Here is a 22,516-nt window from a genome sequence, read left to right as displayed (position 1 = left end):
ACGGAAGCCTTTGGCTGTAAACTCACTTTGGACATCAAACACTTTGACATCATTTTATTTCCGTGGGGAAAAGGTGTTTGAAACGCAAGCCATATGCATGTATGTTGAAGTGTGTAAGAGTTTCTTTAAATACCATGTGGCAGTTTGCAAACGTTTTGCCAACAACAAATTTTCACCACTTTACCTCAGCCTTCCCACTGCAGTTAAACATGCCACATCTCTTTTGCACTGAGCTTAAAATGCCTGTCAGTGCAGTCAGGGGCAGCTACAGTACAGAATGTAAACTGATTCTGTAAACCATATTTTAAAAGCGGGGTGAATCACTGGTAATACGATATTGGCACTTCCCTGGTAAACGTTATATATCCTTGTTGACACAACAGGAGATGCACTCATAATGTCCTCCCAAGCACAAATGGAAGCTTGCGGTGTATTATGTCACCTAGAGGTGCTTCCTTTCATACCTGCTATCAAGCGAGCAATCGCAGATGCGCAGAGCACCGGTGTGACCACAATGGACAAAAGCCGCCGCCTTGCCACGCCTTTTCTTTGTCAGGATGCTGCTCAGATGTCCAGCTGATGGGGCTGACGGCTTGGGGGGCTGGTGGTGCACTGTGCATCGTCTGCAGTACCAGTTTGCAAACCGAATGAGGAGGCTGAGCAGGTATACCGGTGTCATAGTCGATTACCATGCAGCTGCTTTGGGGCGAGGGCCTGTGGACACTGTTGGGCTCATGTAGAGAGGAGAGAGAGGGGGGGATACAGTTTGAAAAAAAGATGAAAAAGACAAAAAAGTGATTTTTAGCCTTTGTTGTCTTTGTTCTGTTCCTTCTGTGCATAAGCATTTGCAATGATAAAAAGGAAGTTGAGGGACTTTGGGTCAGGTAAAAGTTTCCTGCGTCAGTTCTGTGCTCTTTTTTTTTTCTTTTCTTTTTGCGCCGTAAATATTTCACTGACATTGATGGTATCTGCGTACAGTATCATTAAAAGTTCGATATGTTCCGTGTAAGCTCCTTCTCTTCATCTTTCTGACTTTAATGCATAGTGTTTTGTTCAGTCCTCTCTCGATGTCCTTGGCGTTGCGAGCTTCAAACACATGCTGACTACCTGACTTTCCCTAAGTCAGGAGGCAAGATCATTAGCCATCACAACCCTGAAATGTGACTTGGCAGACAATAATGCTTTATGATCAAACAACTTGTCAGTGCGTCCTGTTGAAATGAAAGAGTGCAAAAAAATAATTCAATAGAGGATCAATCAAATTTCCCCCAGCCCATGTGAGCGAGATTGCTGATGGTGCAGAGAGGGGCTATTCCTCGAGGACATGGGAGTTCATTTGGATATTTGTTCTCCCCCTCATGAATGTTCCATTGCGTGACACCATCTCCTGCTAATCACATTTCACTGAAAAGGGGGGATGCTTTTAGGGACGTTGAAAAGAGAGAGGTTCTTTTTAATCTTTGAAATGCCTCAAAAGTGACAGAATGCTTTCTCCTGCCAAGACGTGAGCCTCGGATGGGGAGATAAATATGCTGTGGTCAGCTAAGTGTATCTAGTGAGCAGAGAGGCAAATTTAATAATGCATTATCATTCACTGGCGAAGGTGAAATCTCCCTGTCCATCAGAAGGCTGAGGCCTGTTTCATGTTACCCTTCACTGCAAATGAACAAGTGCTTTACTCAGCCATACCAGAGATGCACAGTAGGCACCAGTGCTCGACTATATATGCTGCTCTGGACTGTCAGGAAACAGGTCTGTAATCAAAGCAATCATCTATTGGTCTTGACTGGAGACATTAATGATCACAGTCCTTACTCCTGATAAAACTGTTTTGAACAATAACCTTCTTTTTTTTCCCCTCTTTCTTGTTTTCTCTCCCTGAGAACACAAGGTGTGCTTTACATATCTGAGCATCTGCTATTATGCAGATTACGGGAGCATATTTACCCGAATGCCCTTGGACAACAGCATTAAACAATTATGAAGATTATGTACAATGCAGAAAATTTGCGATTCAAAACAATTCGTATCTTCGCAGTGGCAACTGTTGCAGACAGATAAGGTTGACCCTGAGTGCGTATTTCTGTACTTTTGGAGACATTCTGTGCGGTTGTTTGTATAATTTAATATTTACATGTAAACAGTAATTAAGTGATGCTACCGACATGCCAGGGCCAGACTCTGCCAAGGTAAACACCAGCCCTGGTAGTTTGCCACAGTCCATCATGTTTACAGACTTGCAGAGCCGAGTGTTGTTTGTGTGCTCTTCCTTGGCAAAGCCCATAAAACACAACCAATTGGATGCCGAGTGTTGAACACAGTCACTCTTATCGTCTGGCAGTCTGCTCGCTGACTTGAGGACATTGTGAGTCAAACCTTTAAATTTTCACTCTGCGATAATTACGCTGCTATACTTGAGCTTTTATATCCTTTCACTGAGAAAGTAAATCATTCCTAATAAAGAGAGGAAGAATAGGGGGCGGAGGGAAAAGTGCTTGAGGACTAATTCTCTTCACTCCCTCCCTCTCTGCTCTCTATTCTGCTTTTTGAAAGCCTTTCTCTGAGTATTCCAGTCACCTTGACTTTGCAGCTGCAGCCTTATAGTCTGTTGCTTATCCTGCCTAACCCCAGCTTGTCAATTAGGTGTTTAAAAATTAATCTCTTTAACTGGAAATACCATGCCAGCTTTCTTCCGTCTGTAAATGAAGTGTTATTAATTCACACAGCGCAAAGCCAGTGTTATGAATAATGTTATCAAAACAGATTTCCACACGTTTTACACGTCGCTCCTATTAAAACCCCTTAAGTATTTTTATAACTGTGAAACCAGGACTGCTAATGGATTTGCATCCATTTTTTGAGCTTCTACACCAGGCAGCCATGGAGCAAGTGCTCCTAAGCCAGGCCTTTTAAAGTTTACATTTCCCATTTCCTCTTTTGTTCTTTCATCTTCGTTTAAAAGCAGCTCAGTATATCCAGCCTGGATTAGCGCCAGCCATCGTCGACGCTCGTTCAGCAGTAACAGAACAGCGGAGCCTCTCCCTGTAGGATTGCAATGCCAGGCAATGACACCAATGTGTCTCCCCGTACCCCCACCTCCACCCCCTCCCGCCCCCCCCCCCCCAACCCCTTCTCTCTCAAACCCAGCGACGCTCTGATCTAACAGCAGGCTATCTGGCCAACCACACCAAGCTAATACTTGTTCCATTAAAACCTGGTGATTACGGGGGGATTTCCTCTCTGTTTGTTTGTTTGAATGCTTAATTATCAATATGTAATTGGCGTGTGTATTGTGATGTTGGGTGCATATTCGGTGGCATATTTTACTGGAATGCACATTGCTATCGGGTAGAAACAGGACTCCCCAGTCACTGTCTAAGTTAAGCTGCATGAGAAGTTTCTCTAATGAATTAATAAATGCTAAACAAAGGAGAACTAAACAAAGAGTGAGAAATAAATGGCTTGATGATTAGTGGGTCAGAGAGATTAGTGGGGTATACAGTACAAATGATCCCCTTCTGAAATGGGAATGATTCAGGCAAAATACTCAATCAATACTTGAGACCAATTTAATCTCTGGGATTCTTCTGTCAATAGATGGACCTGGTCAACGGAAGTCAATATGCAAAGACAAACTAAACACCTTCAAAGTGCCTGGCTGTAATGTCCTTCTCCAAGTGTTATCTTCTTGACAGTTCAGGCTCATAGTCAATAGGTGAATTACAGAAACCCATTCATGTCTGCCTGGCTGTCGTTTCCTCTAGAGAGCCACAAGTTTCTTGTTTTTTTTATTTATTTACTATTTAACCCTCTAACCTGAGCTTTAACCTCCTGGTTTATCTAAAAAAAACTACGGTCATGGATTTAGCCCTGTGATCTGTCACCTCTAAAAAGAAACCTGGCTGTGCTCTAGTTTTCGACCACTCTCACTGTGATCGTCTCTCTACAAAATGCCATTTTGTCTCCACCACTGTTCGCTTTAAGAGCTCATTTGAAGGTGTGCGCTGGCAGAAACAAAAGTCCTGTGTGCTTTTATGCAGTCATCACAGTCAGCCAAGCCTGTAATCCTCAGAGGTCCGATAATGACATAGCCCCTGCATTTATTACATGGAGGAGAGGAGAGAGGGAAAACGCTGACTTTGAACAAATGAACACTCTGACCTTTATGCAATAAATATGACATGGGCCGCATAAAAAGACAAGATATCTTCCTCCTGAATGGAAGTCAACACGGATTCTACTCCCCTGCCTCTTGCTCTCTCTGTTTCCATTTCTCTTTCTCTCTCTCTCTCCCTCTCTCTCTGTCTGTTCTTTCTCCATTTTCCCCAGCTAACAGCTCAACAAATGATGAAATCTATTTTAACTGTTTGCACCCATAACATTGTAATCTATGCTCCAAAAGCACAATTTGTAGTTCATAATTTCCTCTGCTGTTGCAAGTGTTATACATAATGTCCATTGCAGAATATTATGGACAATCATCTTGTCAGGATTTTAATCTTCATGCATGATTAACTTCTTACATTTAATCATTAGCAGGCATTTCCTCAGCAATGAAAGCAATAAAAAGAATTCTTTATCCCTGCCAGGAAAAGACAGTTTTAACAGAGAGAATCAACCTTTCACTGTGTCTTTTGTAATCTCAGTGTGATCCCAATTGAGCATCGCAATTGTCTTCTTTTGTCACCTCAGACCGCCTCTCTGACAGTAAAGGATTTATGGTTATTTCCTCCATGCAGCCTGTCCATCTGTGGCTCTATCTTCATATGGCCTTGAGAATACGATTCAATTTATTAAGGCAAAGCAATGGACTCATTACTTTAAAAAGGTGGCAAGAGAGAGAGAGGGTGAGAGAGAGAGAGGGAAGTGACACACTGAATTGGTTATTAATGGAAAGGCACAGCCATAGGGCAGTTGAAATTTAATGATATCCTACAAGAAAATATGAGGGTGTCACTCTCCAAAAAGTCATGCTAAATGTCAACATTTTAAGGTCCCGGCGCTAATTTTATGCCTGTGCACAGTAATGTTTTGGAGAGCATTTAGGAAACACGGCCCAGTGGCCAGCCTGATTATCCCGCTCACCTTCTCTCCTCTCTCCAAATGGGTTTGTGCAGCAAGCGATTTCATCTCTAAGTGAAGGGAACATTAGGGAGGGGAGAAAGAGAGAGCGATAGAGGAAAACACGCGGTTTGATTTTCATGCTGTGATAAGAGAGTGGGAGCCAAATGTTACCTGTTAATCTAGCCCAAACCAACCGGGGCTCTTGACTTTGTCCCCCAGCAGGGATGGGGCAAACACTCATTTTCCTCTCTCCGTGATGAAAAGGAAATTAGCTTAAATGTGATGAGGGCACATTAGTGTGTGTGCCATGCATGTGTGTAATGGGTGTGTTTGCGTTTGAAGGGTTTCTTTTCTTTTTCTTTTCTTTTTTTGTTTGCATATGTCTGCATGCGTGCGTGCGGGTGTTTTCCCTTGCTTCGCAGTGTATACAGTACATTACACACACACATATGTGCAACATATGCAAGTGATAGTCACTCTTAAGGAATTTGTCTTGTATGGATCATCACACACATTCTCACAGTGTGTCCTGCAGCTTTTTCCCTTAAAGGAAACTGTGCGCAATGCCTGCAAAGTCAGTTTTTAAATTACATACCAACATGTACAATTTCTCCATCTGTCATCTCTCTCATCTCTTTGTTAACATGTGAAAATGCTTTCAAAACTGTGCTGGGATCACATTTTAAAAAAACAACATTATAGCCTACAGTACCTGTTCACTGTAGTACCTGTTTAAAACTATCAGGCAGTTAAAGCTGAATTTATTTTGCCCGAAAGACCCCTCAGAGTGCAGACATCATTTGCAAGATAAGCCGGGCTCATGTTTTTTTAAAGTGCTCAAATTGCATGCAACTACTTTTTTTTTTGCCCAGCTCTGCATCGCTGCATTTGTACCAGAAGACAGATATTTCCCTTGACAAGATTTTCCAAATCCAGCGCTTTAAGTGCAGGTGGAATAATGCTGTGTTGGCTGCTAATGGCTGTCCGAGAGGTCATAAGTACTCCATTTGAAGGAGGCTGGTTTCTCCGCAGCCCTGGCAGGTCAAATCAAATGTAATTGTGCAGTGAAAAGCAGTGCCTTGCTTTGTGTTGGCTGTGCTGACAACCTCCAGGTTTAGCATTCAGTTCTCCTGCTGGGAGGAACACCAGTTTGCAAGGACAAAGGCTTCACCTGTCAATATATCACACTGACTGGCCGGCCAAATGTACCTCTGCACTGCCTCTCTCTCTCTCCCCCCCCCCCCCCCCCCTCTCTCTCTCCTATCTCTTTTCCTCTCTGTCAGTCTTTCATTCTCTACACACCCATTCTATTCCAGCCTCCTCTTCCTCCAACTCTGCCTCACCTATCTGTCCATCCATCTTCTGTCCTCAACCATCTATCTCTCAAACCTGGCATCCTTCTCATCCTCCTTCTCTTTCTTTCTCTCTCTCCCCCTCTCTTTTTTGTGTGTCTTTCTGTATCTTCGTCTGCTCCTGCTCGCATGCTGCCTTCATGTGAGGACTCTGCTGAAATGTCCTGAGGGACCCAGTTTCAAACACAGGAACCAGAAACATATGGCACATTTTCAACTCCCAAGGTCAATTACAGCTATTTATCCAGAGATTGCAGCTAAATTTCCCAAGGTTTCTTCTAGATTTACCACAGATTGCAATGTGTGTCTGTCACATTTTAAATCAGGCCAGTTTCCTCTCTGCTTCTCCCCACTCCCTGCAACTTTCCATCAAATATTTCAAAGGCTTTCAAGTGGGTTTTAGACATGTTTTATCTCCGGTTATCATGTGCCCCATCTTTTTTTTTGCCTCAGCTTTGCTAGGTCCAAGTGCCGCTTGCAACACAAATCTAATAACATGTAAATTGGAGATAAGCCCAGATCCCTCCAAGTGATATTTTTTACATTCATAGTTTGTCAAGTCAATTCCTGGGCCCCTGTTTTAGCAGCACAACACATGAGGAGTGAGAAAATTAACTGGATAGGTGATTCATCATTGCTAGCACACTGTCAAGGACTCCCTCTGCAGCTATTGAGAGCAAGGTGGAGGAGGAGGACGGAGAGAGGAGGGGGGCGTTGTTTTAAATTATGGCATTTCATTCAGAATGCATTGTATTTACAGCGTCCCATTTTTATTTGTGGCTCCTATTATCCGCCGAAACAGTTGTGCATGAAATGTTATTTGTGACAGGGGTGACCTGCGAGTGTTTTTCCACACAGTATTTCATAGCCGGGGCCTTAACTGTACCTTTACCGTACGGTAAGCACAAGAGGCTGTCACAGCTGCTGTTGGCAGCCTTGCTAGTGGAGAAATATCACCTGGAAACAGAGTACTTCATTCCACCGGCCCCCATCACTCCAACGCCTGTCGCTGTAATTAAGTTGAAGTCAATGATTCTGGAGCGATGGTGAGAAATAAACATGCAAACACATGCCAGCATTTGCAGCCAGGCACCGGGAAAAAGAGGGGGAGGAAGGGGAGGGGGAGTTTGGCGGGGTGATAACATTAGAAGCACAGAAACTACAGATCTTGATTATGCTTGCTTGGATTTACATTTGAGTTTCATTAAGCCAGTTTTGATTATATTGATTGAATTAGTCACTTATTAGCTTCCGTTTCGTTCGTTTTTTTCTCTTTTCCCTTTCCTTTTTTTTTTTTTTTTTTTTTTTGAAAATGCCGCTACTTATGCATACCTCCTGGTGGAAATGTTATCTGACAAGAGGTGTTGTACGGTAGTTGGAGTCTGTCGAACAAAACACGCTGTTTGCTTTTCCCAGAGCATGACAGGTTGTTTCCCCTGCAACAAAGCCATCAAATATTCTGTGTGATCCAACATTGTGTTGGAGGGAAGGCCTGCTGAGTGGGAAGCCGCAGTTTGTTAAAGCAATGATTTATGATTAATGCCAACACTAAATAAGGGACAAAGTGCCTACAGTACAAATCAATTACAAAGCTACAACAGCAGACCTTTCCCCGAGGTCTACTAACGTCTCTAGTTGTTATGGTGATTTTATTGGAGGTGGGTGATGCATGCATATAATGCATGCAATACATCTATATCAAACTGAGCTGGAGCCAACTGTAATGCTTTTGATCTTTGATTAGTTATTTTATTGAGATAAAATGGGACTTTCATGTTATGCCACTGTATAAGGAGAGTGCGTTTTATATCTCCACCCAGACGCCCACCTCAAAATGCAGACAGGACTGCACCAAACAAAACAAATTACCACAGGAGTGGCTTCTTAAAAGTAGGCAATTCATTATTTTTATGAAGTCAAATTATAAACAAATTTTAATCCATTAGGCAACCATCCATTCTAATTAATCAACAGGAGTGAACTCCATCTGAAAAAGGAGAAAGGTTGTTTACTCTCTCCACGGACCAGCGGTGCATATTTCACCATCTTCCCGCTCAGAGAGAGAGAGAGAAAAAAAAAACACGTTCTCCAAATTACAAACCTAAACTGTGAATCCTAACACTCGACTTTTGGCGCAGAGATGTTTCCAGGGCATTTGCAGATGCTTGAAATAATCTCCAATGTTTTTGCTCAATCTGCTCTGAGGATGGGTGAAATAAATACTTTAAACTAATTAATGTAAGACCAGCTGTTCCCAGCACTTGGCTGGCGTTGGTGAATATTGATGGGAGGGAGAGGCAGGGCTGTTCAGCTCCACTCGCTGTTTGTACAAGATTCAGCCTGCCACATAAACAGATATGAATACTGGATGAGAGCAGAGAGGTGCTGTGCACAACACAGCCAGGGTTCCACATTACAAATAAAACTTTTCCCCCTTTTCATTAAATTAACAATTAAACAGCTGATGGTGCAGCCTTCCTGTGGCGACCTTTTTAGACTGGATGTGTTTAATAAACTGTCTCCCTGCAAGATGGTAGCACTTACAAATTGTTGGCGCGATTAAAGCTCACCGGACAAAAACATGTGTCAGATGTGATGGGGCAACAAACGGCAGTGTCGGACATACTGTTTTAGTTTGACCAGGCTGTATCTGTGTCTGCCGGTCTGCCTCCTGCTTTCTCTCCCTCCCTCTCCTGCTCTTCTTTCCTCCTCCGAGGCCTGGTGAAGAGGCTGGACAGCAGATGGCAGGGCCCTACCCCTCTGCCGGTGATGAATGGAGTATGATGTCATCTTAGGTTTGACAGGCACCCGTGCGTGCGTACACAAAGGAAGCCCGAGCCTCTGGGGTCGAACTGCAGGCCTGCTTCTGATTTTCGGAGCCCACATGACATCTCTTAAATGGGGGAAGCTGGATTTATGTCCTGGTTGATATTGTTTAACCCCACACTTAGGCCTAGAGAAAAGGCAATACAAAGGAATCTCCAAAGAGCTGGTCTACTATATTTCTAAGAGGAAGAGGGGAGAGCTGGGATTGGCTGCTGGAGATCAATACACACCCAGTTGTTTGTTGCTCTGTCAATTCCAGTAGGGGTCAATAATATGTGTCAGGAAGGCCAACACCTGCTCTCATATTTTGCTACTTAGTCTCTTTCCCCGTTGCACAAATAGTAGTTTTTATGAATGCATATTCAATTGTCAATGCTACCTCTTGGTTTGTTTGTTTTTTTGCAGACGACAACCTAATGTGCACCCCGACAGCAAGAGACAGCTACGAGAGGTTGTCGCTGGCCGGACAGGCTCTACCCCCTGGCTTCCCCTCACCATTTCTCTTCCCAGACGGCTTGTCGTCAATAGAGACTCTCCTCACCAACATACAGGTATTGTCCACAGTCCTGAGACTTGTCCTGAATCCAGTGAGCCAAAGTGAACACATTTTGACACAACTTTTCTCAAATCACACAGAGAGGAGCAGTAACTTCATCACCCTATGGACCGTTGGTTCGCAACCTGGGGTTCGGGCCCCGCTGTAGAGGGGTGCCAGTGATCTCAGGCGGTCCACAGAGCTTAATCTGTTCTGAGGTTGTGAGGTTATCAAAATTATATTTGTTTCTTATAAAAATGTAAAAATCCCAATAACACACCCAATTGGATTATCAAAATGATGTACAAACAAAGAGAATAGGAACAAAAACGGCTGTTTATTTTTGTAAATAAAAGTTTGTGCCTGCCTTTTGATGCATCGGTGCAGGCAGGAGTTGTGGATGGGGGCACCTGGCTTGTCTTTACACTGTAGTTTCAACCTCATGTAAATGTGCTATTTAACAGTAAGACATTTACATATAATTGTGTAAATGTAATGTAATTAATTGGATAATCACTTGGGTGATCAAACATTCCCAAAATAGACCATGCAAGTTCATTACGAAGGTACTTTTAGAAGATATGTTCACTCAAGGACCACTTAGCTTTTCCCAGAGTGTTCAACCGCTGTTCAACCTCCATCCACTGCAAATAGACTGTGACAATTGGTTGAAAGCTCTGGTAATAGTTAGCAATCTTACCTTAATAATCCTATCAAGCTTGGGCCACTAGTTTCAGTTGTATAAACTTAACCACACCATTGTCTACTATCGTTATTGAATCAGTACAAAAAAAACCCTGGAGAGAACCTATATGTCGCCAAAGAGGGGGAAAAATGTGTATTTACAGCTGGTTGAGTGAGGGATTCATGATTTGAAAAGAAATCATTATATTTCCTCTATTCTAGATGTATTGATTTTTTTTCTCATGTTGCTTTAACCTTAGCTAGAAAAGTGGCCACCATCCACATCCTCCTTATGAGACACTAAACAGATACACTCACTTTGTAAATCTGCATACCTTAACAATAGCCATCTACTCAGCCTGCCATTAAGGCTTCATCCCAAACACCCTCAGTCAGAAAGATGAATGTATTCGCCTTCTGTCCCAGTGTAATGATGTGTGTACACTGCTGCCCTTCTCATTGCACTTGTACCGTTGGCATCAGAGTCCTGCTTCTCCTTTGGCTCGGCGTGGTAATTAGAAAAGCCACAAGTAAACCCCGTCGCAGGCTCCCACCACTCCACTAAGTCATTTTTGATAATGATCTTCTTGTTGAATATTTATATACAAATCAACAAAATGAAACCAAGCAGAAAATTAAGATAAAGCAACTTAGAATAAATTGGGGTCAGAAGAATCAACAATTAGTAAGATATAGCCCAGTGCATTTGATATAATTGCGTGTGGATGGGGAATAATTGTGATGAAAATGGCCACAGCACTGTACAGCTCACACGCGAGAACGCCGCGTCTCTCAGTTTAGAGCTGTCAGGAGTGTATTTGGAATGGCAGTAATGTAATTGATACATGATGAGATACTTGTCATTCATATTATTCATTCCTGCTGTGCGCTGCGAGGAGCTCGAAAATGTGCCACAGAGACTGATATTGTGTTTTTATACCAATCCAGTTACAGTTGTCAGCTGTGGAGTTGACAGAGAGCAGTGTGAAAAGAATATAACAACACGAAGGGATAAAAGGGAGGAGTGTGAAGAACCCATACTGTATAAACCTTTTTTCTTTTTTCTTTTTTTTTTAAAACTCGTTACCTTTTTAGGAGCTCTGCCTGTTCACAAGCTACTTCATCTCTGGTTTTAATTTGAAGGAGCTGATTTTGTTTCCTGTTTCTATCAAACTTATTGTAGGTTCAGTTCCCACAGCGACAGCACGTTCATCCCATCTCCACTTGTATTTCACAGCTTTGACCAAAAGGGGTCAGACATATCCAGCTCTCTCTCTCTCTATCACTCTCTCTCTCTCTCTCTCTTTATTAACTATCATTACTATTCATTATATATATATATATTTTTTTTTTTAAAGATTGTTACAAACACTCTGGTTGATCTTTTTTCATGTCACTTGAAGTTGTGCGAGCTGCGGAGCGGCTAACACGTAATGACATCTTCACTGATAAAAGGACCGGCGAAGGTGGTTGTACACCTGAAAAGAGCCAAGTAGCAGCCGTCAGCTTTTAGCCTCCTGCTCTGCTTCACTACTGTGGGCAGTACAAAGAAGTGCTGTGACATACTTTCACTGTGGTTTGCTGTCACTTCTTCTCGAGGCCCCTTAAATAGCCCACATCACTCTCCCTTTCTCTGCTCCCCACGCCCACATTTTCCTCTATATCTCTTCGTCTATATATTCATACGTGCGTGTGTGTGTGTGTGTATGTGTGTGCGCAGGGCCTGCTCAAAGTGGCAATTGACAACGCACGGGCTCAGGAGAAGCAGGTGCAGCTGGAGAAGACGGAGCTGAAGATGGAGCTGTTCAGAGAGAGGGAGCTCAGGGAGACTCTGGAGAAGCAGCTCGCCATGGAGCAGAAGAACAGAGGTACTGCCTGATGACTACCTGGCACCGAATCCTCCCTGCCAGCCGTGTGTGTGTGTCTCTGTGTGTGTGTGTGTGTGTGTAAGACTCAGTGGAGGCATGTTGTAAATATGTGTATTTTCGCAGCATTTCAAACTCGATCGTTCCTGAATGCACGCACACACGTGCATGTTTCTGCATGTTTGGATGTTCCCGATTGAAAACACAGACACAAGTCGCTGTGTATTCCTTTGCTTACACACTCGCAGTAATCTGCTTAGCACCCGTTCTCCTGCTAATAGTCAGTTATCATAATTGGAAATACATATTAACTTAGAGAAATTCACTCTCCGTCTCATGTTAAATGCATCAGCTTCATACGCTAACTGTGCCGTTTATGTTTAATGAGAGAAATTCATGAAAAATATCCCAATAAATTTTTCAATTTGTTTTAATTCCCCCTAGCAGTTTGCTCAGCCGCAATAAGATTTTCTTTTATAGGGAAGATCTTTATATATTATAAAATATTTAGCTTTAATTGGTTTGTAACAGTATGCTATTTTTTTTAAATGAGGTGATTATCATCCTTTCCTGCCAGAGTGTGATGTCTACAATAATCAGATTCCAGTCAAAAATAAGTCACGGCTAATTCGCCCCAGAGCTCATACATTGTTAACTGTGGTCTTTCCCCTTCTCAGCGATCATTCAGAAGCGTCTCAAGAAGGAGAAGAAGGCCAAGAGGAAACTCCAAGAAGCCCTGGAGTACGAATCCAAGAGGAGAGAGCAGGCCGAGCAGACTCTGAAGCAGCCCTCGCCCTCTGACAGCATGCGTTCACTCAACGGTCAGATGCTGCACAGTGAGACGCTATTACATTTCCCTTTAAAGCCTTTCAGACACGGGGTGAGTTTTAGTGGGACAAGTGAGGAAAACCGAGGCAAAACAGAGTCAACAGTTTTTATTTCTAGGAGGGAAATTTTACCTGAAGGAAATATTGAAAGAGCTCAGATGAGTTTACCCCCAGAGACAGAATTAATCTATAAAAAGTGCTGATGAAAGAGCTCAAATCATTTACATTTACAGCAGCAATGAGTGATGTATATCTCATTTGAACTTTCCCCCCCTGCTGAAATATGCATTTGCTTTCTGTTCTCATTATGTCCTGTGAATTTTCTCACCCTGTGCTCAAAGGCTACAACTTACAATTACTCTGTATTCGTATCGCTTCATCATCCATTTATGTGGTTGTTTGTTTCAATGATCATTTAGTCTATGCAATGTCTATAACTAGTAGATTAAAAAGAAAAAAGCTAATTTTTCACACCAACAGGCCAAAACCTGAAGAAAATACTGTGAAGAAAAGCTGCAAATTTGAGAACTTCATATTTGAATGATGATGAAAGATGATTGGCATATTTTTATGAAAACAATTCAGTAGTCATCAAAATTGTTGGCATTTAATTAATATGAATTCTAATCTACTAATTGATTCATTGCATGATTGTTTCAGATCTAATGTGCAGAGTGTGTAGTGTTCCTTGCAAAACATCAGAACGTCATGTGCAGAGTACAGTTAATGTATTTGCAGGGCATTGAAATAAAGGTTAAGGTACAAAATAACTAAGAAAGAAGCTCTGAAACTATGGTAAATATTGTTTTTGAAGTTACTTGTTTGCAAAGCTCAGGATTTCCATAGAAAACAATCATCTGATTGTTGAAGTCTCTCATAAGCTGTTTACAGAGCTGTTTAGAGTCACTGGACCAGATACAGAATCAAAATACTATGAATATTCAAAAACCTGTTCTGTTTTTACCTTTGACACTTTTTGCCATTAGCACATTTGTACTTATACTTCAGCAAACAATTGAATGCAAGGCTTTTTAACAGACACTTATTCCAAAGAGTAACACAAAAGGATTGAAGGATCTTGTTATTCACCACTGATCATAATCGCACAGTTCCTGTTAACATACACATGCGGAGGAGACATAGCTCGAAGGCTAAGCCTCTTGTTTTGAATGAACGATGCTGTGAAAGTGGCATTGTGATAGGTGGGTGTCAGGGATGTTTAACGGCGGTGATCCCTCTCTTCTCTCAGACTCTCTGACCCCTGAGATGGAGAGTGACCGCAGCAGTGGAAGAACAGATGCTGAAAGGACAATACAAGGTACAGGGGCTCAGATGAGACAATAAATCTCTCTCTCTTTCTCTGGCTCTCACTCTTGCTCTCTTTCTCTGTGCTCACCCTCCTCCCTCCCTTCCTCACCCCCTTCTCGCTCTCCCTCACACACACACGCACACACACACTCTCAGCTCCAGTTTATGAACATTAGTGTTTCTGTGCCTGCTGTTCAGGCATACAGCTCACCATCTGGGCCACAGCACTGGGTCAAGATCATTGGTTTTCTGTAGAAATAATATTGTTCTTTTACTTGACTTTTAGTGGCAGTGATCCCTTTAGGAAACAGATATTTTTTAAATGGAAAAACAAAAAAATGCAGTGAGTAAAAGAGTACAACAACTAAGCTATAAGGATATAAAGAAAGAATAAAAGAAGTGGTTTGTTTACAGCTCAGGAAGCATTAATGAGTCATAAAACCACAAAAAGCAGTGGAATCCCCCCTTTGATAGTAATAAACGGGGCAAATCAATCCATTTTATGAATAAGCCTTGTACATTTTTAATGGTTTGTTTGTTTGTTAGCCTTGGGGGTGCAGTATGTGTTTGGGGAAGGGCGCTCTCGTGATAACCTCTGTAGACTGTCTGCTATCTGTGTTTACCCAGATACAAGACACCTTGCAGAGGTTGAATATCCTCATTATTACTCGAAACGTCTTCCTTTAATACGCCTCAGCTGCGTCTGCTCAGAACCGCCCTTATCAGTGGGAGAGGTCCCAATTTATCTGGGAAAATGCTCCATGTAATTTGCTGTGAAAAGTGGGGAAATATTCATCTTTGTATGCAAGAATAAGTTGGGTCCCTTTTAATTCTTTAATGTTTGATTAGTCTACTTGAACTGATATTTTGTGAAAGGGCAAAAAAGAAAGAAAATGTACTAAGTGAAATGATGACTCCTCCTTAATTAAATGTCATTCAGTCACTGCGGGGATCTGAAACAGTTTGATGTCCAAAAAAAGGAAATCCATATGTCATCATTTAAATACAAAGATAACTCCCAGATAAGGCATAATTATAGCCTCCTATTTCATACCAGATTAGTATATTTAGCCACTTCAATTTCTAATATTTTACACTTTATATGACGATCAGGCTCTTTTGTAGTGTACTCGTATCAAATTAAACGTATTACAGCTTTTACGCTTACAATGACAGCAGCCACTGACCCGCTTACATGTATACTATACTAGCTTAGATTGAAACAGCGCAGAAACAATTTTTTTTATTCATTTCTTTCCCAATCTGATCCCGTCTTGGAATCATTTTTGAGGCGTCTCAGTCACTCTGATCGTCGCCTTGAAGAGCAGAATGAAGTAGGAAACTGAATAACAGGCTGCACTTTGTGTTTTTGTTCAATTAGAGAAGCATTTGTCTGCCACCCATGTCTCCTCTGCTCTACTCTGCAAGCCTAGCTGTATAATTAACCTCAAATGGCAAAAAATGATGTTGATAAATTACACAAGCAGAAGGGGGAAAAAACAAGCCTATCACTCGCATGAAAGCCGAGAGAAATGTGTGGGTATATTCTCAACTCCAAACTCAGGGAGGCGAATGGAGAGAGAGAGTGAGAGAGAGGGGGGAAAAAATAATGAGGGCATAATTTTAGAGAACTAATTATTTCTATTTGTCTTTTGTCACACTTCTCTAATTCTGCGATATTAACACAGTCTGTGTTTATTAATTGCTTTTACAGTGTTTTGAATCGGGTCCAAGAGGGAACGTGGCTCTTTTCACAGGCAGGCGAGCTACTGGGACTGTACCTCGCCAGTACTGCCTGGCAACGGTGCACATGCGAATATCTTCCCCCAGTATCTCCTCTGGTTCCCTGCCGCTTCCCACTCGATGTGTTCGGCAAGTTTACACGACCCTGTGCACAGAGATAAAGTTCTTTGTTGCAAGATTAAACATCAAAACAGTTAAAGTGAAATTAAAATTAAATGAATGAATGTCACTGAAGCAAAAAAGACTGTAATTAATGGATCCCTTAATTGTCTTCATAAAATATTTGCATGGGCATAATTTGCATAATTTACATGTATTAATTAATCTTTCAAAGGAATTTTATGCTGAGAGAAGCCAAAAATTCCCTTTGTTTTATTTAGCATCTAATGAAATATTTATTCTCTTTAATGAACTTTTCATCTTGATTTGAATATAAAAATACTAAAGTTTTAACATATTTTAATGAGACAGTCTTTCATAAAACCGCGTGTCAAGACGTCACCAGTTATTCTATTGGTGTGTTTAAAGCAGATGTTTCAACATTTGCGCTGAAATGGAAATGGATTTGAAGCGGCGAGATCGAGCTCAATCAAGCCTCCGCTCACTCACTCCCTGTCTTTCATGATAATTGTATCTATTAGAAGTAAAAATACTGCGACTTCTAACATCCTCTTGACAATGTATGAAGTGTCGCCATCCGTCAAACAATCAGATCGTCTTGGTTTTTCATTAACACCCCTATAAACTGCTCCGGCTGCTGCGAGCGTGTGATGTTTCATCTGCTCTTGTTATGAAAGACGCGCACACATACATACACACGCACACACACACACACGTGTATCAAGTTGTGTATCCCAGCCCGCACTCTTACCTGCTCTCCAGCCACCAGCCCTCCCTCTTCCTCCTCCCCCCTCTTCTCCCTCTCCCTCCCTCCCTCTCTCTCTCTCTCTCTCTCTCTCTCTCTGTCCTTTGCTTTCTCTTCTCTTATAGCGCTGCATTCATGCCGTAATGACTTTTACACAGAACTCAGTAGTTGTTGCTTGAATAGAGGCAGCCAGAGTGCAATGCCTTTGAGACCTACGGCAGTGCTGGGTAATTAGCCTGTGTGTTTGTACACCCCCACCTCCCCAACACACACACACCCACACACAGTATTGTACACACACATGCATAACAAGCCTTTGTTGTCTCATTCACTCTCTCCACGCAAAAAACACAGAGAGAAAAGGACTAATTGATAAAATATTGATAATGTAATGAGTAAAAACAAGGTTAAATTAAGAAGAAATCAGGGGAAAGTGTATTTTAATTACAGAGTATAACCTGATGCTTCGGTGTGTTAGAGAGCAGAGGTGCTCTCAGACTGTAACAGGTGAATCCTCCATGTCTCTGAAGAACAGGACTCGAGCGTCTTCTCTGATGTCCTGCGCGGCTTGTGTCATGTCCGACAACTTGTGCCGCTAAATGTCTTTGTGTGCGTTTCTCTTTAACATTAAATTATTTAGGCGCCCTGCCACAGAGATGTGTGCTTCTTAAAGGCATTACCGTGGCGTTCCTCCGGCAGAGGAAATGTGGAGGTAATAAACGTCAAACATGCTCCTGAGCTGTGCCTAACAGATGCTTTTACCAGCTCAGCGTCGGTGCAGCGCTTGCTCGCTCAGGCGAACACTCAGACAAGAGCGTTCGCTGGAAATGGACAAAGCTCGTTAGGTTGGAGGTGTCTGGAGATAACGCAGCAGAGGAATGTCTGCTGTTTTCAATAAACACTATTTCCATGCAGGAAAATGTCACTTTGAGAGCGCTTTACATCATCAGTGCAGTAATATGTTCAAACAAGCGTATCAGTAGGGATGTCTTAAACACATGCAGCACACAGATCCGATGCCTTGAGTGTGGTTATCATAGCTGCTTTAACAGTGTGTGCTTTGTTGGTAATAAAATATGCATGTAAGAGTGTAATTATATTTGTATGTCCTGATTGATGCACTGTGTGATCTTAAAAACAGAGCTAAAACCACCTTGAATTAACATATTCAATGAGGTAGTTCATACATGATTATTTCTTATAAGAGAGAATTTTACTGTATGTGATATTTAATCATATTTGTCACGGCTGCTAACTTTATCTTATCCTTAAATCGGTTTATGAATCCATAGTTAACGCTGCTGAAATTGAAAGACTAGAGGGCAACATTTCAAAGTTAACGTTTCATCAACACTCACATCCTGAATAGTACATTTGCGTCAGCAGGATGTTAGCTGTTGGCTAATCCTTGGCTCCTGTGTGTCCTCTGTTGCAGATGGAAGACTGTTCCTGAAAACCACAGTGATGTACTGATAAGGCCGCGAGGACCTGGAGGAAATAAAAATTTCAGAGAAAAAAAAGGAAAATAATAAAAAAAAAAGATTGAAAGAGAGAAAGAAAGAAAAGAAAAGAAAGAAAACCCATGAAGATTCTCAAGAGCCCTTATCCAGGCTGATTTAGTAGTGGAAAGAAGTCAAGCTGCTTGTAAAGAGTTCAATGGAAATGCTGTGTTCACCCAAATGCTGGAGGAGGTGGTGTCTGAATGTAGAATAAGAAGTCTTTTTTTCATCGCAGAGGCCAACATGAAATAGTTTGATAAAGCAGGTTTTCACATTAACGGGTTGGCCAATGTGAAGGATAAACATATATATTGAGCACAGTAAAAATGTACCCATGGTACACTGTTGGTAATAACTCATAAATTCACAGCACTGAAGATTTTTATACTGTATCTCAGCCAGCGAGAAAGCTTCGAAAACGAAATTCGACTGAAGTTTTGTTTTGTATTTCAAATTGAATTTTGAGAAGCTAAAAATGACACGTGGTGATGAACCTTGTGAAGAAGAAAAAAAACAAAAAGAAACAAAAAATAAATGTGAATCTATCCATGTGTTCATCAAAAGAAGACTGATGTTTGATTTTAATGTTTTCTAAATTAGATGACAATACAATCAAGTTTCCTTTTTACCATTGTTGTATATACAAGATCTGATGATAATGATAGAAAAACTCACTCTATCGAACCCGAGTGGATTGATAAGGTATGTGTATATAACGTTAAGAGGTATTGTGTATGCAGTAGAGCTATTAGGCAAACAATACCACCATTTATATAAACCTACAGTTTTGTTTTGTTCTATTTCTGAGCCATCATTCTTTCCTATAGCTGCCATTTTGGTGAGAAAGCATGCAGGCATGTAAATGTTTGTCCTGGAATTATGATATTTAATAAATCCTATATTGTGCTGAACAAATACTAGGGTTGACTCACTCAAGCCCAGATGATGATTTTGAAAAACATAATTATCAGACATTTCACTTTCAAAAATGAAGATTTTTGCTGTCAATAGTACTGTAATCTTTGTAACAGAGGTAATATTTCTTGGAATTTACTGTACATTTGTCATGAGACACACTCAAGAAAATCAGCACCTCTCAGTACCTTTTTTTAAAAAAGAAAATTTTAAAAAATGATCACGTGTCAGCTTGAGAAACAATCAGTCATGACACAACGTCTCCAATCTGAACGCCATCGAATTACATCGCTCAAATCCCTGTCCAGCCTCCACAAACACTCTCCTTTTTCTGTTGTTGTTTTTTTTTTCTTAAAGAGTGTTTCATGATAATCCTGATGAGAAAAAAGAAACTCATAATAAGTTATGATTTTCCTCTTACTTTCCCTAAAGACTTCTGAATTTCGGTGCTGAAACACCTGTGTATATTCTCTAGACATGAGCTGATGTCAGTCCTTTAACTGAAAATGGTTTAGACCTTATGTGTTACAGTGAGGAGGAGGAAGAGGAGGAGGAGTGTCCCATGTTCACAATGTGTTTGTTCTTTTGTTCTCAATGGAGTGTCTAGGTCTGTTGTCACTGATAACTTATATAGCTTCTCGAATCATCTCTTCATTGTATTTCAAATTCAAAATAAAGTTAACATGTTGATGATAAAACTGTGAGTTAACTATGTCTCCTGAGGTCTTGAAAATGCAATTCTCTGTGTTGACATCCCCGTCGCCACACGACACTGATTTAACACACAAACACAGAGATGGTCGCCCACTGAGACAGCCCCAACATAACAGCTCAAGATGGTCTGATACAAACGTGGGGAAGTTTTTACTCTTTTTTTGGGTGGGGGGGGGTGCTTCTATCCTTTTTGCAAATCACTGTCGTGTTTTCAGTGTATTTGTTTTTGCCTTCAGTCTTTCAACTCATTTCTGTATACATTATGTACGGCCTAAAACATTGCAGGTTCCGGTGCTGTAGAAAAACAAATGAACATATTGTTATTTCCTTTATATTGCAGTAAAAAGAGAAAAAAATGTGCGTAATCAAATGGTGAGAATGTCTTGTGTAAGTTCTTCCTTTTCTCTTCACTTGAGTGCACTGCGGATGCATGTGCGACTTTGCGTGCGTGAACCCTTTCACTTGCATGTGAGCGTGCTTTTTCTTTTTTCTTTTATATTCATAGGTTAATTCGAGAAAAAAATTAGTGCGTGTAAATGAGGGTGTGACCAAGCTCACTGTAAATAAATTATTTCATGTGTACTTTCACGTGTATGACGCTAATTCATAATATATCACCATAAAATAAACAACACTTACAAGTTAACCAGCTGTACATGCTGCGGGGTCATGCATCATAATATTAACTTTAAATAGCACTCAGGCCTAGAGGGAGTTGAAAACGCTGCTTTATTTATCTTCTTTTTTTTTCTCAAATGATCATTATTTTCAAATGCGACGACTCTTATTGCCACACTTCACACAGATTTCTCCCTGATTATTCGCACTGGCTGTTCTTGAGTGGCATTATTTATTTCATAGTTGTGCGCAAGGATAATTTCTGAACAACTGTAACAGGTACAGCTCTTAAAACACAACAACAACAACAAAAAAAACACACAAAATTGACATTGAGAGAGAAATTTCTTCAGTAAGCAATTCTGAGTGAAATGTGTTGACACAGCATGCTTGGCCCATTCCCATTTTGCATGCTTTTTAAAGCATGGCCATAACACAGCCACAGAGATGAATAATTGACTGATTGCTGCATAATTCAATGCTGCATTGTAAAAATTCAAGGCCTGAAATATTTCAAGCTTTTCCTCTTTTTATTAAAAATGAGGTTAAAGTTTCTATCAACCTTGAAAGAACAATATGACACACAATGGGCAATCAATCATGAAACCAAGCCACTCGCCGGGTTCAGACCGTCGCAGCCCCTTCTTCTCCGAAACTTGTGCTCGCTCTGGAGTGAAAGAAACTGTGACATCACATCCACTTTATCCATCTAATGACTCAATCGTTCGTCTTTTTTTTTTTTTTTCCCCTTAACTGCAGTGAAAGATTCACTCCACTCGCCTCCAATGAGCTTGTGAGACGTGGGCTGCTCGCTGCTATTACTCAGATATTCTGTTTATTTCTCTATCTGATGCCTTTTTCTGCACCGGCATCAGAGAGAAGAGGCCCTGCAGCTACATGTTTCATATCACTGCACATTTTGTAATAAATTCAATTCAGTACAAATATGACCATGAGGCACAAAGACTTTAAATACCAAATGTGCATTATAGCTGTGTTCTTGCATTTCACTTCACTGCAGTGTGGAAAGCGCAGTGCTGATTGCATATTCAAAGCGTTGGAAAAAGGCGTGTGAGGCTGTGTGCTTTATTTACTTGGCTTGACTTGGAGATGTGCTCATGAAGACATCATCCAGACGTGATTATTCCGCATGATCCCGTCTCCTCTGTCACTGTTTGCCTAATGTCACATTGCACAATTTGTTGTTGTTCTGTTCTTGCTTGACCAGCCAAAGCAAAGTGTTTATCCTCGCACGTCAAGGATGAGAAAAAAAAAAAAGTTTCACAAGAGAAGAAAGATGAAGTTGTATTTCTGCATATAGTGTGAACTGCGGTGTTAACCCCGACTGCGCTAATTCTTTGCCCATCATCGAGACCAGGAGATGGCCATTTAGTGAAAGCAGTAATTCTGCATGTCTCTTGATAACTCAGTGGTGCCCTGAGTCTGTAGAGAGACATTAGGGAAGGTGCAGGCTGATCGTCTGAAAGATAGGACTAATGTCACCTAATCAGATAGACCATTATGTATTAGCGAAACTACAAAACAGTTTTATCTGACAAGGGCCAGGCCACATTACCTAAATTAACATTTTGCAAGCGTGAACATGGAAGACCACAGAGGCGAGGGGAGGGCTATAGGACTGCGGCCTGCGCTTAGACATTCGGCAGTAATTATTAATTTATGATTGTCTCTGGTCTTAAT

At 41.3% G+C, this 22,516-nt stretch overlaps 1 protein-coding gene across 1 annotated transcript in view; it reads left to right on the top strand.

Moving 5' to 3' along the window:
• The window catches only part of dachd (dachshund d), a 93,361-nt gene extending 73,352 nt beyond the window's left edge, over positions 1 to 20,009 (top strand). The window contains exons 7-12 of the mRNA XM_083997301.1: positions 9,648 to 9,793; positions 9,879 to 9,995; positions 12,182 to 12,329; positions 13,004 to 13,162; positions 14,403 to 14,471; positions 18,505 to 20,009. Coding sequence (XP_083853427.1) covers positions 9,648 to 9,793; positions 9,879 to 9,995; positions 12,182 to 12,329; positions 13,004 to 13,162; positions 14,403 to 14,471; positions 18,505 to 18,542 — 677 coding nt within the window. The 3' untranslated portion in view covers positions 18,543 to 20,009. The remainder of the gene's footprint in view (positions 1 to 9,647; positions 9,794 to 9,878; positions 9,996 to 12,181; positions 12,330 to 13,003; positions 13,163 to 14,402; positions 14,472 to 18,504) is intronic.
• Positions 20,010 to 22,516: the final 2,507 nt, after the last annotated feature.

Source organism: Trachurus trachurus, assembly GCF_905171665.1.
Source record: "Trachurus trachurus genome assembly, chromosome: 21".
Taxonomy (NCBI): Eukaryota; Metazoa; Chordata; class Actinopteri; order Carangiformes; family Carangidae; genus Trachurus; species Trachurus trachurus.
The sequence above is the reverse complement of the archived record's forward strand: the minus strand, read 5'-3'. Positions and strand labels throughout refer to the sequence as shown.